Source organism: Hyla sarda, chromosome 5, assembly GCF_029499605.1.
Source record: "Hyla sarda isolate aHylSar1 chromosome 5, aHylSar1.hap1, whole genome shotgun sequence".
In the NCBI taxonomy this organism is placed as follows: Eukaryota; Metazoa; Chordata; class Amphibia; order Anura; family Hylidae; genus Hyla; species Hyla sarda.
The window spans coordinates 68245062-68262492 of NC_079193.1; the positions used below are offsets into that span (position 1 = coordinate 68245062).

At 45.6% G+C, this 17431-nt stretch overlaps 1 protein-coding gene across 1 annotated transcript in view; it reads left to right on the forward strand.

The window, feature by feature from the left end:
• The window catches only part of RHEB (Ras homolog, mTORC1 binding), a 41980-nt gene that overhangs the window by 13681 nt on the left and 10868 nt on the right, over positions 1-17431 (forward strand). The window contains exon 2 of the mRNA XM_056519626.1: positions 15365-15436. Coding sequence (XP_056375601.1) covers positions 15365-15436 — 72 coding nt within the window. The remainder of the gene's footprint in view (positions 1-15364; positions 15437-17431) is intronic.

The following is a 17431-nucleotide window of genomic DNA, read 5'->3' on the forward strand; positions in this document are numbered from 1 at the left end:
TTACCATAGCATCTAAAGGGTTAATGGGAGGGGTGTGAGTGTCGGGTACAGAGTAGCAAACGCTACCTGCTATGAAGTGAGCGCAGGAGCTGCAAAGTCTATAGATTTATGCCCTGGTGTGTTAAGTCCTAGACAACCAAGGGCATCAATTTACAGCTGATGACTTTAATAGGTTAAAAACAGATCTCCCGGTGTACTGCTGTGGCATGGATCTTAATGGGCCCTTATAGAGGGGTGACTGCTGGGTTTTAGTCTTGTGATCTTGTCCACATCGCTCGGACACCCACCAATCGTGAAAATAGAGACCTTAAAATGAATGGCACACAGTGTGCAGTCAGGGGTCCATTCACTTGCTATAGGGCAGTGTCTTCCTAAAAACTGTCTCCAGCTGTTGTAAAACTAAATTTCCAAGCATGCTCGGAGACACTGTTTAGGAAAACGCTGCTATATAGGGCCACCAAACATTGCTAAGCTATGAACTCTGCCATGTTCGGTGGCCTCATTCCAGTACTTATAGTGCCCTCTGCTGCCACCTCTATCCATTTTAGGAACTGTTGGAGCAGGAGAGGTTTGCTATGGGGATTTATTTGCTCCCTCTCTGGACAGTTCCTGACATGGACAGAGGTGTCAGCAGAGAGCACTGTGGGCAGACAGAAAATAAATAAAAAAGAACTTCCTGTGGAGCATACAGCAGCTAAGTATTGGAAGGGTTAAGATTTACAAATCTGTTAGTTTCTGGAGCCAGTTGATATGAAAATTGTTTTCCACCAGAGCACGCCTTTAAGTAATTTGCATACAAAATGCTCTTTTGAATGATTGACCATTTGGGGCACTGATAGGGTACATAAAGTAGCCCCCATTGAAGTGCGTTTTTGTAAGAATCTTATAGCAGCTCTTTATTTGCAGTGCAGTTTGTCAGATTATTTTTTTATTAGAAGCTTGAAAATTTCCCAGTAGCCGGTACCATATTTTTCGCCCTATAAGACGCACCCAATTTTAAAGGTGCAAAATCTAGAAAAAAGATTCTGCACCAAACAGTGGTCTCCAACCTGTGCGCCTCCAGATGTTGCAAAACTACAACTCCCAGCATGCCCGGACAGCCGTTGGCTGTCCGGGCATGCTGGGAGTTGTAGTTTTGCAACATCTGGAGGTCCGCAGGTTGAAGACCACTGGATAGGAGGTAATACTCGCGTGTCCCCGCCGCTCCGGACCAGTCACCGTGGTGTCCCCGACGCTCCGAATGTCGTCTTCCCCCGGGATCCACGCTCTGTCGCAGTCATCACGTCGCTACGCACGCCGCTCCTATTGGATGACAGGACGGCGTGCGCGATGACGTTGAAGGAAGGCGCCGCCATGCAGGGGATCCCGACACGGAGCAGACACCGAGGAGGCAGGTAAGGTCCCTCCCGGTGTCCTGTAAGATGTTCGGGACGTCGCGATTTCACCGCGGTGGTCCCGAACAGCCAGACTTTCGCTTCAGACGCGACGGTCAGCTTTGATCGCTGCGTCTGAAGGGTTAATACAGGGCATCATCGGTGATGTCCTGTATTAGCCGCAGGTCCCGGCCGTTGATGGCCGCAGGGACCGACCCGATAGGCTTGTTTTCGCCGTATATGGCGCACTAACTCCCCCCCCCCCCCCCCCCCCCAAAGAAAAAGTGCGTCTTATACGGCGAAAAATACGGTATCTACCAATAAGATTTGTTCTCTCCTCTTTCAGAGTACAATAGCTGCAACCCTACTGGATGCTCTGTGATCTGTTCCTATGGACTCATTTTTACTTTCATATATATATATTCTCCTTGCCTTCCAGGAGCCATAATGCTTCTAATTTTCCACCTACAGACCCGTATGAGGGCTTGTTTTTTGTCTTGTCAATTTTACTTTGTAATGGCATCATTCACTTTACCACCTCATCAATGGTGAAACTAACAATTACTTGTGGGGCAAAATTGAAGAAAATGCTATTTTGCTACTTTTCTGGGGCTTTATTCCTACACAGTGCACTTTTTAGTAAAAATTATGCATTATCTTCTGTGGGTCCGTATTTATCGAGGTATACCACGCACCGGCCTATAACACGCACCCTCATTTTACCACGGATATTTGGGTAAAAAAAGTTTTTTACCCAAATATCCATGAAAAAATGAGGGTGCGCGTGTATACCCCGATATACCCCCAGGAAAGGCAGGGGGAGAGAGGCCGTCGCTGCCCGCTTCTCTCCCCCTGCCTTTCCTGGGGTCTAGAGCGCTGCTGTCGGCCCTTTTCACCCCCTGGTTATCGGCGCCGCTGCCCGTTCTGTCCCCCTGACTATCGGTGCTGGCGCCGATAGCCAGGGAGAGAGAAGCGGCGCTGACAGCCAGGGGGAGAGAAGGGGCAGCGGCACCCATTGCCGGCGCCGCTGCCCCGTTGCCTCCCCCCATCCCCGGTGGCATAATTACCTGAGTCCGGTCCGCGCTGCTCCGCTGCTCCAGGCCTCCGTCGTGCGTCCCTGGCGTCATTGCTATGCGCTGAACGGCGCGGCGCTTTGACGTCATGCGCCGTGCATAGCAATGACGCCGGGGACGCACGACGGAGGCCTGGAGCAGCGGAGCAGCGCGGACCGGACTCAGGTAATTATGCCACCGGGGATGGGGGGAGGCAACGGGGCAGCGGCGCCGGCAATGGGTGCCGCTGCCCCTTCTCTCCGCCTGGCTGTCGGCGCCGCTTCTCTCTCCCTGGCTATCGGCGCCGGCACCGATAGTCAGGGGGACAGAACGGGCAGCGGCGCCGATAACCAGGGGGTGAAAAGGGCCGACAGCAGCGCTCTAGACCCCAGGAAAGGCAGGGGGAGAGAAGCGGGCAGCGACGGCCTCTCTCCCCCTGCCTTTCCTGGGGGTGTATCGGCGTATAACATGCACACAGACTTTAGGCTAAAAATTTTAGCCTAAAAAGTGCGTGTTATACGTCGATAAATACGGTAATTAAATTGATACAATTTTATATATATTTTTTTTTACTACTCTTAACCCCTTAATGACGCAGGACATAAATGTACGTCCTGGTGAGGTGGTACTTGCTGCACCAGGACGTACATTTACATCCTAAGCATAACTGCAAGCATCGGAGCGATGCCCAGATCATGTGCGGAAGGTCCCGGCTGCTGATTTCCAGGGACCCGCCCGTAATGGCGGACATCTGCGATCCTGCGGATGCCCACCATTAACCCCTCAGATGCCGGCATCTGCAGTGTCACGGTCATTAAAATGGACTATCGGATCGCCCGCGGCAATCCGATCATCCAGCACGGCAGACTGAGGTCCCCTCACCTGGCTCTGCTGCCTCCCCAGCATCTTCTGCTCTGATCTGCCTTCCTGCAGACCAGAGCAGAAGATGACTGATAACACTGATCAATGCTATGTCCTATGCATAGCACTGAACAGTATTGGCTATTGAATGATTGCTATAAATACGGTAGTCCCCTATGGGAACTTTTAAAGGGTGTAAAAAATGTGAAAAACCCCCTCCCCCAATAAAAACGTAAATTGTCCCATTTTCCCTATTTCACCCCAAAAAGTGTTTTCATATACATATTTGTTATTGCTGTGTGCATAAATATCTGAACTATTAAAATAAAATGTTAGTTATACAGTACGGTGAACGTAAAGAAAGGCCAAAATAGCTGCTTTTTTAACATTTTATTCCTAAATAAATAAATAATGGAATAAGTTTTATAGAAACAAATATGGTATCAACAAAGTACAGATCACAGCGCAAAAAATGAGCCCTCATACCGCTACTTATACGGAAAAATTAAAAAGTTATAGGTCTTCAAAATAGGGGGATTTTAAACATACTAATTTGGTTAAAAAGTTTGTGTCCTGAAGGGGTTAAACTTTTTGTACGAAAATTCTTGACCCCCTATAACTTTTATTCTGTATACAGGTGTGTGTGAATTTTTTTAATTTTTTTTGCACTGATTTGTAGGTTTATCGGGACCACTTTTGTGTGAATGGGACTTTCTTTTTTCTTATTATATTTAAAAAAAAAAAAAAAAAAAAATTCTAGTATATGAAGTGACCAAAAATACTTTTGGACATTGGTAATCTGTGTGGAATGATTAGTTATGTTTTAAGTTCAGACATTTTACGCATGTTGCAACACCACATTTTTTATTTTTATTTTATAATGGGAAAAGGGTGATTCTAACTTGTACACTGGGAAATGTTCAAGCTTCTAAAAAGGAATCTAACAGACTGCACTGCAAATAAAGGGATGCTATAAAATTTATAAAAAAATGCATGTCAGTGGAGGCTACTGTATGTACCCTATGGTGCCCCAAATGGCCCATCATTCAAAAGAGCATTTTGTATGCAAATTACTTAAAGGGGTGCTCCGGTGGAAAGAATTTCATATAAACTGTCTCCAGAAAGGGCCAGCTAGCCCTTTGCATTCATTTCCAGGCAGAGAGGTTGTATCTGGTAACGATATAAAAGCAAGTACACTAAGCGATTGTTTGAGCTAGTGATTGTGTGTCTGTATACAAGAGTGAAGTATAAAAGTGAGAGGGACTTAAAATTAAGGGACTATAAATTCAGGGAGTTTAATTGAAATATTTGAAGAAAAAAATTTCCTACGGTTAATTTTTGCAATTCCCAAATCTAGTATGGCCTCCATCTTGCACAATGTATGCAATCCTTGAACAGCAGTTTGAGGGTGCACACATTTGGTCATACCGCCCAGCCCTAGCATCGCTCAGTGATAGGAAACAGGGTGGTTATTAATGGTACTTAGTCTGATTGGGTGACTGTTACTAGTGGGGTACCACAGGGGTCAGTCTTGGGTCCTGTCCTATTTAATATATTCATTAATGACCTTGTAGAGGGGTTGAATAGTAAAGGAGCAATCTTTGCAGATGATACTAAACTCTTAAGTGGTAAACACTAGAGATGAGCAAACTTACAGTAAATTCGATTCGTCACGAACTTCTCGGCTTGGCAGTTGCTGACTTTATCCTGCATAAATTAGTTCAGCTTTCAGGTGCTCCGGTGGGCTGGAGACTCTTTCCTAGGACTGTATCCACCTTTTCCACCCCACCGGAGCACCGGAAAGCTGAACTAATTTACGCAGGAAAAGTCATCAACTGCCGAGCTGAGAAGTTCGTGACTAATCGAATTTACTGTAAGTTCGCTCATCTCTAAATCTGATGCTGACTCCCCCTGAGCTGACCCTCCGGGAGGTTAGTTGTTACTCTTTCTCCCTATGATCAGTCAACTCCAGCCGTTTTGATTAGCAGACAGACTTAATGCACATGTATACAGGTGTATGTTCTCTTATATGCAGAGAAACAGCTCTGCAGAAGAAAATCATACCCCAAAATAAATTACAGGCCTTTTATATGGCAACACACTGTGAGCAGATTGTCTAAGGAACCCTGGTGGCTCATGTTGTTCACCGCCTGTCTCATCTGCCTTTCCTGGCCCTCCAGGCTGGGACTCCGTTCTTGCTGCAGTTCTCTTGCATGCCTGCTTGCTTGGATTCTCCTTACAGGTTTTCTGCTGCTTGTGTGTTCTGGTAATCCCTTTTCCTATTTCTCCTCTGGTTTATCCCTTACTTTTCTTGGTTTAGTTCTTTACTCCTCCAGTGGTCTCCTGGCTTTCTTTTCCCTTTACATCCTATATACTCCCCTTCTTGCTTCTCCTTAGCTGCTTCCTCTCTCTGCTCTTGTCCCCCTCAGCTCAAATTCTCCTCCCTTTGGCTCACTGCTTTCCTCCTCTTCTCTTTTCTTCTATCCCTTTTTACATCCCTTCTCCTTTTTTCAGCTACTTTCCCCCTTGGCTTTTCTTCTTAGTTTGTGAAGCATGTTCTTACGTGCAATTGCAGGCTCTCACCATTAGATGGACCCATAACAAGAGTGTTCTCTGTATGTTCTTCACTGTGAACTTTGTTTAGTTTGTCCTTTTAGTTATCTGGAAGGTACACTGGTTCGTAGGTCCTCATTGGTATCTGCTCATTTTGCTATTTAACTCTCGTCATGCTCTCTTTATTTTTATCACTAATGTTTACTGGTTTATATGCTGCCTCAATATTGTCTGTACCTGCTGATATTGAAGCATGGAGTCTTTAAAGGTACTTTTGTGGAATGTGATGGGTTTTGGGTCACCTTTTTAAGAGGCTGTTGGTCTTTACACAGATGCGTAGACTTAACCCCCAGATAATTGCTCTGCAGGAGACCCACATGACTCCAGACAGGGTCCACTTACTGTCTAGGCCCTGGGTGCAATGGTCACAACATACCATACATACCTCCTTCTCCCAGGGTGTTTCTGTCCTGGTCCACAGATCTGTTAGATGGGAGCCCACTGCGGTTCACAAAGACCTTCCGTGGCCGGTTTATTTTTATACATGATTGTTTACAATGTTCCTTATGTGCTCCTTTTGTGTATTCCTCCTCCAGCTAATCTAGATATTATTCATCAGGCTATTGCCTTTCCTGATGGTTACCCTTATGCTTGCACTAGTTGTATGGGCGATTTAAATTTGGTACCGGACCCACTGCTAGGCATAACTCTGGGGGTCAGTCCTCAGTTTCGGCCTCGGTTATCTCTGCTCGCCTCACTTTTGGATGAGGTCAGGTGGCTTGCCACTTACAGATTTATTTTGTCACCCTGGCTCGTGTGTGTGTGTGTGTGTGTGTGTGTACTCAAGCCTCTCCTGGACCCGATAGTCTTGCCCCTGGAGGTTTTCTTCAGTACTGTGAAATACTCCTCCTTCCCGTGCTTCTTGAGATGTACACAGTGGCATTTAGGGAGGGGGCTCTTCCTCCTTCCTTGTACAATGCTACTATTTTAGTCTTAGTGAAACTGGACAAGGATCCTACTGATTGTGGCTCTTATTGCCCAATCTCTTTATTGAATCTGGATTATAAACTCATAGCTAAAGTTTTGGCCAACCGTCTAAATCGTGTGATCCTCTCCATTATACACCCGGATCAAACGGGTTTTATGCCGGGTAAATCCACCTCAGACAATACTAGGAGTGCAAGTGGCTGTCCAGGTGGGGGTAGCTTATCATGGAGACTGGGCCTTGGCAGTACCTTTCTGCAGTTCTTGATTGGCTTGGGGATAATTTTAGGTGCTGGGTATCTATCTTGTATAAGGAGCCTCGGGCTCAGGTTCTGGTTAATGGGTATATGTTCAGTCCTTTGCTCTGGGGAGGGGCATATGTCGGTGCCCGCTGTCTCCGTTTCTTTGTGATGGTAGTGGAGCCCCTGGCCTTGATCATTAGGCAGGTTACATTCTACACGGGTATGTCCCTTGGGGGTGGGAGGAGCATATAGGTCTCTATGCTGATGAAATGGTCCTATTCATGTCCTGCCCTGAGGCGATGCTTCCCTACTCTATACAATTACTTGATTTGGTAACTTCACAGGCCTATGTATAAACTTGTCTAAATCTGCTTTTATGCCCCTCTTGAACTCTCCTCAAGGTTTAGTAGTGTGTGGTCTCCACGTTTTAAATACGTGGGAATTTACATTAATAGGAACTCCTTGTGTGATCTCACCACTGTTATGCCCCTATTCCCCTATATACGAGAAGTTAAAATTGTGGCGTTCTCTCCCTCTGGCAGTGGCAGGTCTCATTAACCTTATTAAAGGGGTACTCCGGCGCTAAGACACCTTATCCCCTATCCAAAGGATAGGGGATAAGGGCCTGATCACGGGGATCCCACCGCTGGGGACCTCTGTGATCTTCCACGCCACACCCCGTTAGAATCAGTCCTGGAGCGTGTTCGCTCCGGGTCTGATTACTGGCGATCACTGGGTTTTTCCAGCTACCAACAAACTTATTCAATTATACATTACTGTTATATTACTCGACTCTGTCTTTGTCAGATGGGGCGTGCATCCTCCAATGCATGCCATAGATGCTCTGCCCCTAGGGCAGACTTTTGGCGCTTTATTTGGGATTGCTCCTATGTGGCATCCTTTTGGTGGGGAAGTCCTGCAATTGCTAAATTCTATAGTGGCCCTACCGATCCCGGCTAACCCCCCTAGTTTCTCTTTGGGTATCCTGGATGAGGGGGTGTGGCCCCATCATGTACATACATTCCTCAGGAGTCCTTATTTATGGCCCGAAAGGTGATTTCTTTGTGGTGGATGGATCCTCGACCCCCCCCCCCCCCCCTTGTATGAAGTGGAAGGAGTTAGTTAGTTTTTGTTATCCCGTTTTCTAAAGTGTTGTGTAGGCATAGGAATTGCCTGAGTAAACTTGAAAAGGTATGGGGACCCTGGTGCTCCTCTATCTACTCAATGACTTCATTCTTGACTGCCCCGCAGATGTTTTATGATATTATACGCTAGATTTCCATAAGTGCAGCAGCACGGTTTCCTTATTCTTATGATGATCTTATTTGACTATTATATGGCTACGGTTAGGTTCTGGAACCTGATACACTAATGCACCTACTTTTTGTATGTTTTCTTAGCGCGTACAAGTGCATGTTTATGTCCTTTGCTAATCTGCAGATTTACTAGAGTTGATGTGAGTGGATGTTAATTGGCAATGTACTTTGCACTTTATGATGTATATCCTTTTGCTATGTACGTTTTTATAACCTGCCTTTTCCTCTTGTCGTGCCCATGTTTTTTTTTTACACTTCAATAAAACGAATAAAAAATAAATTGTGTGATTACATGCAATCTTAAGATTGCACACACTGTTTAATGCAATGCCATAGCACAGCATTGGTCATGGTTATCAGCACTCAATTGCTTCAGACTGCAATGGCTTCCTGGAACATTGGAGCACTGATCGAATGGCAAGTAAGGGCCCTCCCACAGTCCTCTCAGCTATTTGGGACACCGCAATTTCTTTGCGGTGGCCCCGATCAGCCCATTGAGCTATCTGGAAAGTAAATTGCCGACATTCAGATGTCTTTAACCCTTTAGATGCCACAAAGATGATTGGGACATCAGCCTGATCGGCAATGGACCCACTGGTATAAGGGGAGATCTAGCCAAATGCCAATGGGGACCTCACTGACACAATGTTTAGGTTGCATGAGAGGGATGATTGGTTCCTATTTAAGATGGCCATACACATGATGGCTATCGGCAGTATGAATTTCCATCTCTCCGATCTCTCCATACACACTTGTTTCGGCAGATCATGTGGTCATAATGGTGAGGCGTATACTGCTGCCATACTCTGGTTACTGCTTATCTCAAGATACAGGCAGCTGAAACCCAATATGCCTGATCATTCCCTCCCAACTTAATCTGTCATGGAAGAGTTTGGCAAATTTAGAATGTGTATTGAGGCTTGACGGTTATATTCACTACATGACCTGTTGTGATGACATGAACTGAAAGCTAGGACTCCAGTTTGAGCCAGATAGCTGATGTATCTTGCTTACTAAATCTACCTTAAAGGGGAACTCCAGTGGAAAACAAGTGTTCAAATCAACTAGCGCCAGCAAGTTATACAGACTTGTAAATTACTTATATTAAAAAATCTTAACCCTTCCAGTACTTATCAGCTGCTGTATACTACAGAGAAAACTATTTCCAGTCTACCAGTGCTCTGCTGACACCGCTGTCCAGAGTAGAAGCAAATCAACATAGCAAACCTGTCCTGCTCTGGACAGTTCCTGACATGGACAGAGGTGTCAACAGAGAGCACTGTGGTCAGTCTGGTAAGTATACAGCAGCAAAGTTCTTTGTTCAGCTGCTGTATACTACAGAGAAATTTTTAAGTTCTTTCCAGTCTGACCAGTGCTCTCTTCTGACACCTCTGTCCATGTCAGGAACTGTCCAAAGCAGGATAGGTTTACTATGGTGATATGCTTCTAATCTGGACAGTTCCTGACATGGGCAGAGGTGTCAGCAGAGAGCACTGTTAGACTGGAAATAACTACACAACTGGTATAGAGGAGCTAAGTACTAGAAGGGTTAAGATTTTTAAATAGAAGTAATTTAACAATCTTAACTTTCTGGCACCAGTTGATTTGAGCTGGCATAGCATTGATCAGTATATGGGGTTTAAATAATAATAAAATGTTTCCTTAAAAAAAAGTTATTAAATGTGAATAGGTCCCTCCCCTAGTAAGTTTGAATCCCCCCCCCCCCCCCCCCCAATTTCCATTATTTTTTATTTCTTATTACATTTTATTTAAAATAATCATGTGGTACTGCTGCGTACGTAAGTGTTCAAACAATTAAAATATAAGGTTAACTAAACCCCCAAGGTTGATGGCGTACATGGAAATAAAATACCAAAGTACAAAATTGTGCATTTTTGGTCACTTCATATACCATAAAAATAAAGTGATTATAAAGTCCCATCAAAACAAAAATGGTACCAACAAAAACTGCAGACCACAGCGCAAAAAAAATGAGCCCTCAAAAAACCTGTATGCCAAAAATAAAAATTTATAGGGGTCAGAAGATGACCACTTTAAAAATACAGACTTTGGTGCATGAAGTAATTTTTTGTAGTAATATAAAATACCTACATAACTTGGGTATCTTTTTAACCATATGGACCTACAGAATAAAGATGTAACTTTTACCAAAAAGTGCACTGCATAGAAACTGAAGCTCTAGAAAGTTGGCAAATGGCTTTTTTTTAAAAAAATTTTCACACCCCCAAAATTTGTTGCGCCGCAGATTGTTAGAAGTGTCATTAGAACTAAAATCGGTGATGCAAAAAACAAGCCCTTATATGGGACTGTAGGTGAAAAATTGAACGAGTTATGATTTTTTTTGAAGGGGAGGAGGGAAAACGAAAGTGCGAAAATAGTTTTGAGTCCTTAACTCCTTGGAAGGAGGGTGTACCTATACGCCCTCAGTCCACTACCTTTCTATAACTCGAGGGACATGCCATGGCCCCGCATCATAGCTGGTCGGGCCCGGCCTCTAACAGCCGGGACCCATGGCTAATAGTGCGTGGCACTGATCGCGGTGCTGCGTTCTATTAACCCTTTAGATGCGGTGTTCAAAGTTGAACTCCCCATCTAAAGTGAAAGTAAAGCACTGCCGGTTAGCTCAGGGGGCTGTTCGGGATCGCAGCATCCCGAACAGCTTACAGGACAGCAAGGAGGGTCCCTACCTGCCTCCTTTTGCTGTCCGATTGACGAATGACTGCTCAGTGTATGAGATCCAGGCATGAGCAGTCAAGCGGCAGAATCATTGATCAATGGTTTCCTATGAGAAACCAGTGATCAATGTAAAAGATCAGTGTGTGCAGTGTTATAGCCCCCTATGGGAGCTAGAACACTGCAACAAGTGGAAAAAAAGTGAATAAAGATCATTTTAACCCCTTCACTAACAAGTTTTAATCACACCCCCACCCCTTTTCCCAATTAAAAAAAAAACAGTAAATAAAAATGAACATGTTGTATCGCAGTGTGGAAATGTCCGAATTCTAAAAATATATTAATTAAACTGCACGTTCAATGGCGTGTTCGCAAAAAATACTAAGTCCAAAATGGCGTATTTTTAGTCACTTTTTATATTATGAAATAAAAAGTTAAAGTCCGATCAATACAGAAATGGTACCGCTAAAAACTTCAGATCACGGCCAGGGCTGTGGAGTTGGTAGATAAATGTTCCAACTCCGGAGTTTTCTGTACTCCCGACTCCTCTGTATTAATATGCAAATGTATTTTATACATTCCTTGAAGGAAAGAAAGGCAACATACATGTCGTTACCACAGGACTACTGGCTGGGAAGCCAAGAGTCTACTGTATTGAACAGTTTGTGTGCTGATCTGCTGCTGAAGATGGGGCAGTGGGAGGATCCAGGAAGGGGCATTTATTATAAAACATGATTTCCCTAGTAGAATCCCATAGTCAAGTTTAAAGGGGTACTCCACCCCTAGACATCTCATCCCCCTATCCAAAGGATAGGGGATAAGACGTCAGATCGCCGGGTCCCGCTGCTGGGGACCCCCGGGATGCGGCACCGTGCTTTCATTACTAAACAGAGTTCACTCTGTGCATAATGATGGGCGATACAGGGGATGGAGCAGTGTGACATCATGGCTCCGCCCCTCGTGACATCACGGGCCGCCCCCTTAATGCAAGTCTATGGCAGGGGGCATGATGACCCCCCCATGCCCCTTCCCATAGACTTGTATTGAGGGGGCGGGCCGTAACATCATGAGGGGCGGAGCCGTGATGTAACGATGCTCCGGCCCCTGTATCGCCCGTCATTACGCACAGAGTGAACTCGCTCTGTGCATTAATGAATGCGGTGCCACAGTGGCGATCCCGGGGGTCCCCCAGCAGCGGGACCCCGGCGATCTGACATCTTATCCCCTATCCTTTGGATAGGGGATAAGATGTCTAGGGATGGAGTACCCCTTTAAGCTAACAATCTAGTTTACAAGTTTTTATAGCCTTAGCTGAATAGCAGCAGTTTTTCAAATGGTTTACAGCTTCAGTTTTGAACTATTGACCCTCCATTCCCTTCACTTATACAAGTTTCTCTAGTCCTGCAAAAAACATATTTCCTTAGTCCCTTATCAGTGAGAGGCTAGGTTACCCATGGGTTCCCTGTAAGGCTGGGTCACGGTTTTAGGTCCGGTTGTAAAAGCGCATACGGCGCAAAAATGAGCCGACCGGACCGAACGTTTCACTCCGGTCGGCTCATTGAAATGAATGACATACGGGAGCGCATACGGTTACATACGGGAGCGCGAGCTTTTAGCTCCCTCCTGCCGTATGCGCTCCCGTATGGGACAAAACGTAGTGTGGACCCAGCCTAACAGAGAACACAACACTATGGAAAGTAGAAGTATTGCTGCTCCTAATTGTGCGTTGTGTGCCATATAGTAAAGCACATGAAAAGCATGCTTCTTCACCGTCACTTAACGTGTTCGTTTTGTGGTTACATGAGGCACTGCATGCATTGATCTTTATTCTTACAGTAGAGAAGTCATTAATTATAACTTCTTGTGAATTGGGACATTTAAACTTGCGTTTTTTTTTTTTTTTTTTTTTATTCCAATCTAAATTTAGTCGGAGTCTGTGCATTGTTTGCCGACTCCAGGTACCCAAAATTTCGTCCGACTCCACAGCCCTGATCACGGCGCAAAAAATGAGCCCTCATACCACCCCATACGCAGAAAAAAAATTAAAGGGGTCAGAATGACTATTTTAAACGTATTAATTTTCCTGCATGTATTTATGATTTTTCCAAAAGTACGACAAAATCAAACCTATAGAAGTAGCTTATCATTTTAATCGTAAGGTGTCATTTTTACCGAAAAAATGTACTGCGTAGAAACGGAAGCCCCCAAAAGTAACAATGGCATTTTTTCTTAAATTTTGTCGCACAAGTCCTTACATAAAAAAGAGCTGCTGGGAGCTTTAAATCAGTCTATGTAGAGGACAGGAGCTTCTTGAGGGTCCTGTACAGTACACACAATGTCCTAAAAGTAACATGAAACCACCCTCTGCTGCCCAAAGGATCAGCTAACTGTGGCACAGGTAAATAGTACAGGAAATTTAGTACCACCCTGTACTGTAGGGGGCGCTACCAGACAGGAGTTCAGTGCATACACTTCAGTAATACAGGTATTTTACCAGTAAAATTGCCCATTCTATCTGGTCGGTTCTTCCGGCCATTGACAGGTATCACAGATCTGGACTGTCTGTAGCATTGTATGTTGAGTCTGGTTTCAGGTTATAATGGTCCAGAAAAGACCATTGTAAATTGAGGGATCACTGTACTATGTAATGCAAAACACCCCTGCCTGATGTGTGCCCCACAGGGGAGGGAAAATTCACATGGTATAACTTTCTCTACGATGGTGATCTCCTTTTTATGGAGCTGAGAGAAAAAAAACAGGAGATGGGTGGGGTAGGATATCTATGGCATTTATCCCAAGTGTGGAGGCTGAGTATGTGGTTGCTGAATGCCTTGTGGCCCTTTTGACTTGAGGGTAGGGCTGGGCGGTATACCGGTTCATACCGAAATTTTTGTGCTGCACAATATGAATTTTTTTTCGCAATACCGGTTTGGGTCCCTCCCCCCTCGGGCATGAATGATCAGCCCGCTGCGCTGTCCCGTTGGCTGTCCGGGCATGCTGGGAGTTGTAGTTTTGCAACAGCTGGAGGTCCACAGGTTGGAGAACACTGGCGTACAATATAGAGTTCCAGCGCTGGTGGCCCGCAACAAAGAGGGCGGCAGTGCTTGCGGACGACATGTGAGTAGTACCCCGCTGGGCTGATATTTAGTGTTTGGGGGGGGGGGGGGGGTCACATGACAGAACAGCGCTGGCGGGTCACATGATTTGGGGGGGTGAAAGTAATTACCGTATATACCGTGGAACCGCCATAAGTTACAAAAACACTGATACACATTTTTGGTCATACTGCCCAGCTCTACTTGAGGGCTGCACTCGAAGTTTCTATGTGATCTGTTTGACCACCTCTAAGATAATGGATTGGTACCTACAACATGAGGACTCATCACCTATCTTTTGTAGACAGTAATATTACTGGTACTATGTTCGTTGACTCACATACTTTGCATGCAGCGATCAGTCAGGTAGTGAGAACAGGCTTGTACTTCTAGAACAGTAAAGGGGAACAATCCATGAAACGTTGGGCATTTCACACTGTCATGTTTCCCTCACATAAAAGGCAGATGACATTTCAGGTCACCCTGCTGATCCTGGTCTGGAAACATCACTGTCACACCCGGGTGACCCTGTGGTTCAGGGGCTTTCTCTACATTCTGTAGCTTCATAATGCTGACCTCTTCCAGAGCAGCAGAACCACCCGGGGCCTCTCCTGTTTCCACCACCATGTAGAGCAAAACCCAGGGTCGGCCTAAATCTGTATCACCCTATGGAAATCTACTGGTTGTGCCCTCGTATGTGTTCAGCATAATACAGCTGGCACTTTCTGCTTGTGCCATCCAGTGGACGGAGCGATGTCCACCTGTGGCTGCATTAGATAAATGGACATAGTTGTCTTCATTTGCAGCAATGGGATAAGAGGTATTGCATGTTTCCTTACAGTTCTGAGATTTGTACATTAACCAGAGCTAAATCTGGGGCTCATTCTTCTAGCTTACAAACATCAGATCCATTGGAGTAAGGTCTTAAGTTTTCGGTGAATTTCTCTTCCTATTGTGTAAAATGTTGGCCTGTATTTGTGGGAGGGGCCGGACTTAAAGAACCCGCGGCACAGTCCTGTCCTTACCACGTAGGTTCTTCACTGCGGCAGTAATGGCACAATTTACACTGCATAGTTAGTGTAAGGGTATAAATCTTATGCTGAGTATTAAGTGTATTAGATGCATAGTTGTATCAGGAGTGTTTCACCAGTCATGTGCACTGACCACAAATTATTTTATTTTTTCTCATTACAGGGAAGTCTTCACTAACCATCCAGTTTGTTGAAGGACAGTTTGTGGACGCCTATGATCCAACAATAGAAAACAGTAAGTTCCTGATAAAATATGGGTTTGACTTATTTCCATTGTTTCAAAACTTTAAAGGGGTTATTGGCTTAAAATCCCCCATTCTTCTCTATGGGAGAGCTGAAGTGCTGTACCCTCGTATCTCCGAGTCTCCCATAGAGATATGTGGAGGGGATGTGGCCAGGCAGATTGACGGGGATCCCAGCAGTTGGACCCATTGCCCCGCACCCCCCCCTCCCCCCCCCCCCAAACTCATCAACATACGATGCTTTTGTATGTCGGGGCCATCACATAAACAGCTATCCGGCAGCGCTGGCTGCTTCAGCTGCCACAGGATAGCCATTTACGTTGCCCCGTGTGGTCCTCTGACTATCCCTTACCGGTCCTCGGGTCTCCGGCGCGTCCTCTTTGAGATCCTCTGCATAGTCAGCGCTCTCCATTGTCATCATCACGTCGCTACACATGCCGTCCCGTCTTCCAATAGAAGCGGCGTGCGCAGCGAAGATGCCGGGGAAGCAGAGGCCTTGCCGTGGCATCGGACGCACGACAGTGGTGGAGGGCGACATCCAGGGCAGCGGTGACGGTCCAGAGCAGTGGGGACAGGTGAGTACACCTTCCTCTACCAGTGGTCTTCAACCTGCAGACCTCCAGATGTTGCAAAACTACAACTCCCAGCATGCCCGGACAGCCAACGGCTGTCCAGGCATGCTGGGTGTTGTAGTTTTGCAACATCTGGAGGTCCGCAGGTTGTAGACCACTGTCCTATACTTTACATTGCACGGATCCCTCAACATACGATGGTTTCAACAAACGATGGTCCCTTTGGAACGGATTACCATCGTATGTTGAGGGACCACTGTAATGTATCCTCTTTCCAAAGAATAAGGGGAGAAGTGTTAAAGCTGGACTAGACTACTCCTTTTAAGACCAAGCCAATAAGGCTTTCCTATTTAAGGGGTTATCTGCGGGGAGAAAGTGATACTTTTCCTTCTGGTGCACCAATTCTGCCTTCCTCAATCTTAGAAATATCATTGCATACAGGCAAAACTGTACCTGTGTGCAGTGATCAATGGTAGCACGACATAGCTGCAATTTGTGACCATGTGCAGGTGCGTTTTTATGTGATTGTGATGCAGTAACCTCCTCCCATATGGTAGGTGCAAGTTAGAGATGAGTGAACTTACAGTACATTCGATTCGTCACGAACTTCTCGGCACGGCAGTTGCTGACTTTTCCTGCATAAATTAGTTCAGCTTTCAGGTGCTCCGGTGGGCTGGAGACTCTTTCCTTGGACTGTATCCACCTTTTCCAGCCCACCGGAGCACCGGAAAGCTGAACTAATTTATGCAGGAAAAGTCAGCAACCGCTGAGCTGAGAAGTTCGTGACGAATCGAATTTACTGTAAGTTTGCTCATCTCTAGTGCAAGTACAATGCTGAAGAGATTCTTCTGCTAACCTCATGCCCTGAGGAGAGCAGGTCACAGCCCATGGGGGTTTAGTTGTTGCTGTACAAAACATTCCCTTTCCAATGAGTAATATTTAGCCTGAACAACATATTGATGGCAAACTCTCTGACCTCTTAAAGCTGGTGCCATGCCAAGCTCACCTTTGAGCCACCTGGCTGTTTGCCATACATTGCCTGCAATAAAAGGGTGAAAAAACACACAACTCGGTGCCATTTCATCATCTTAATTTCTGTCTTCCTGAACATCGCTTAATAGCAAAATGCCCTCCTCCTGGTTCCACCTTCTGTTACAAAGGTCCCTGGGTTATGACTATTTCAGTTTGGGTTCTGAAGGAAAATGAAGGGTGGAAGAATATTGAGTCATGTGAGAGAACACTTGGCTCTTCCACTGGTCTCCAGTAGTCACGTATGTGTATATGGGCACATCGCAGCAGTGCAGTAAACAGATGTAGAGCACTGGAGCGGTGGCACAGATGCTGTTGGTGTATTTGAAGGGGGTGAAAACTCAGTATTGAGCATGCTGCTTATTTGGTCCATGCAGAGTGTCCAAA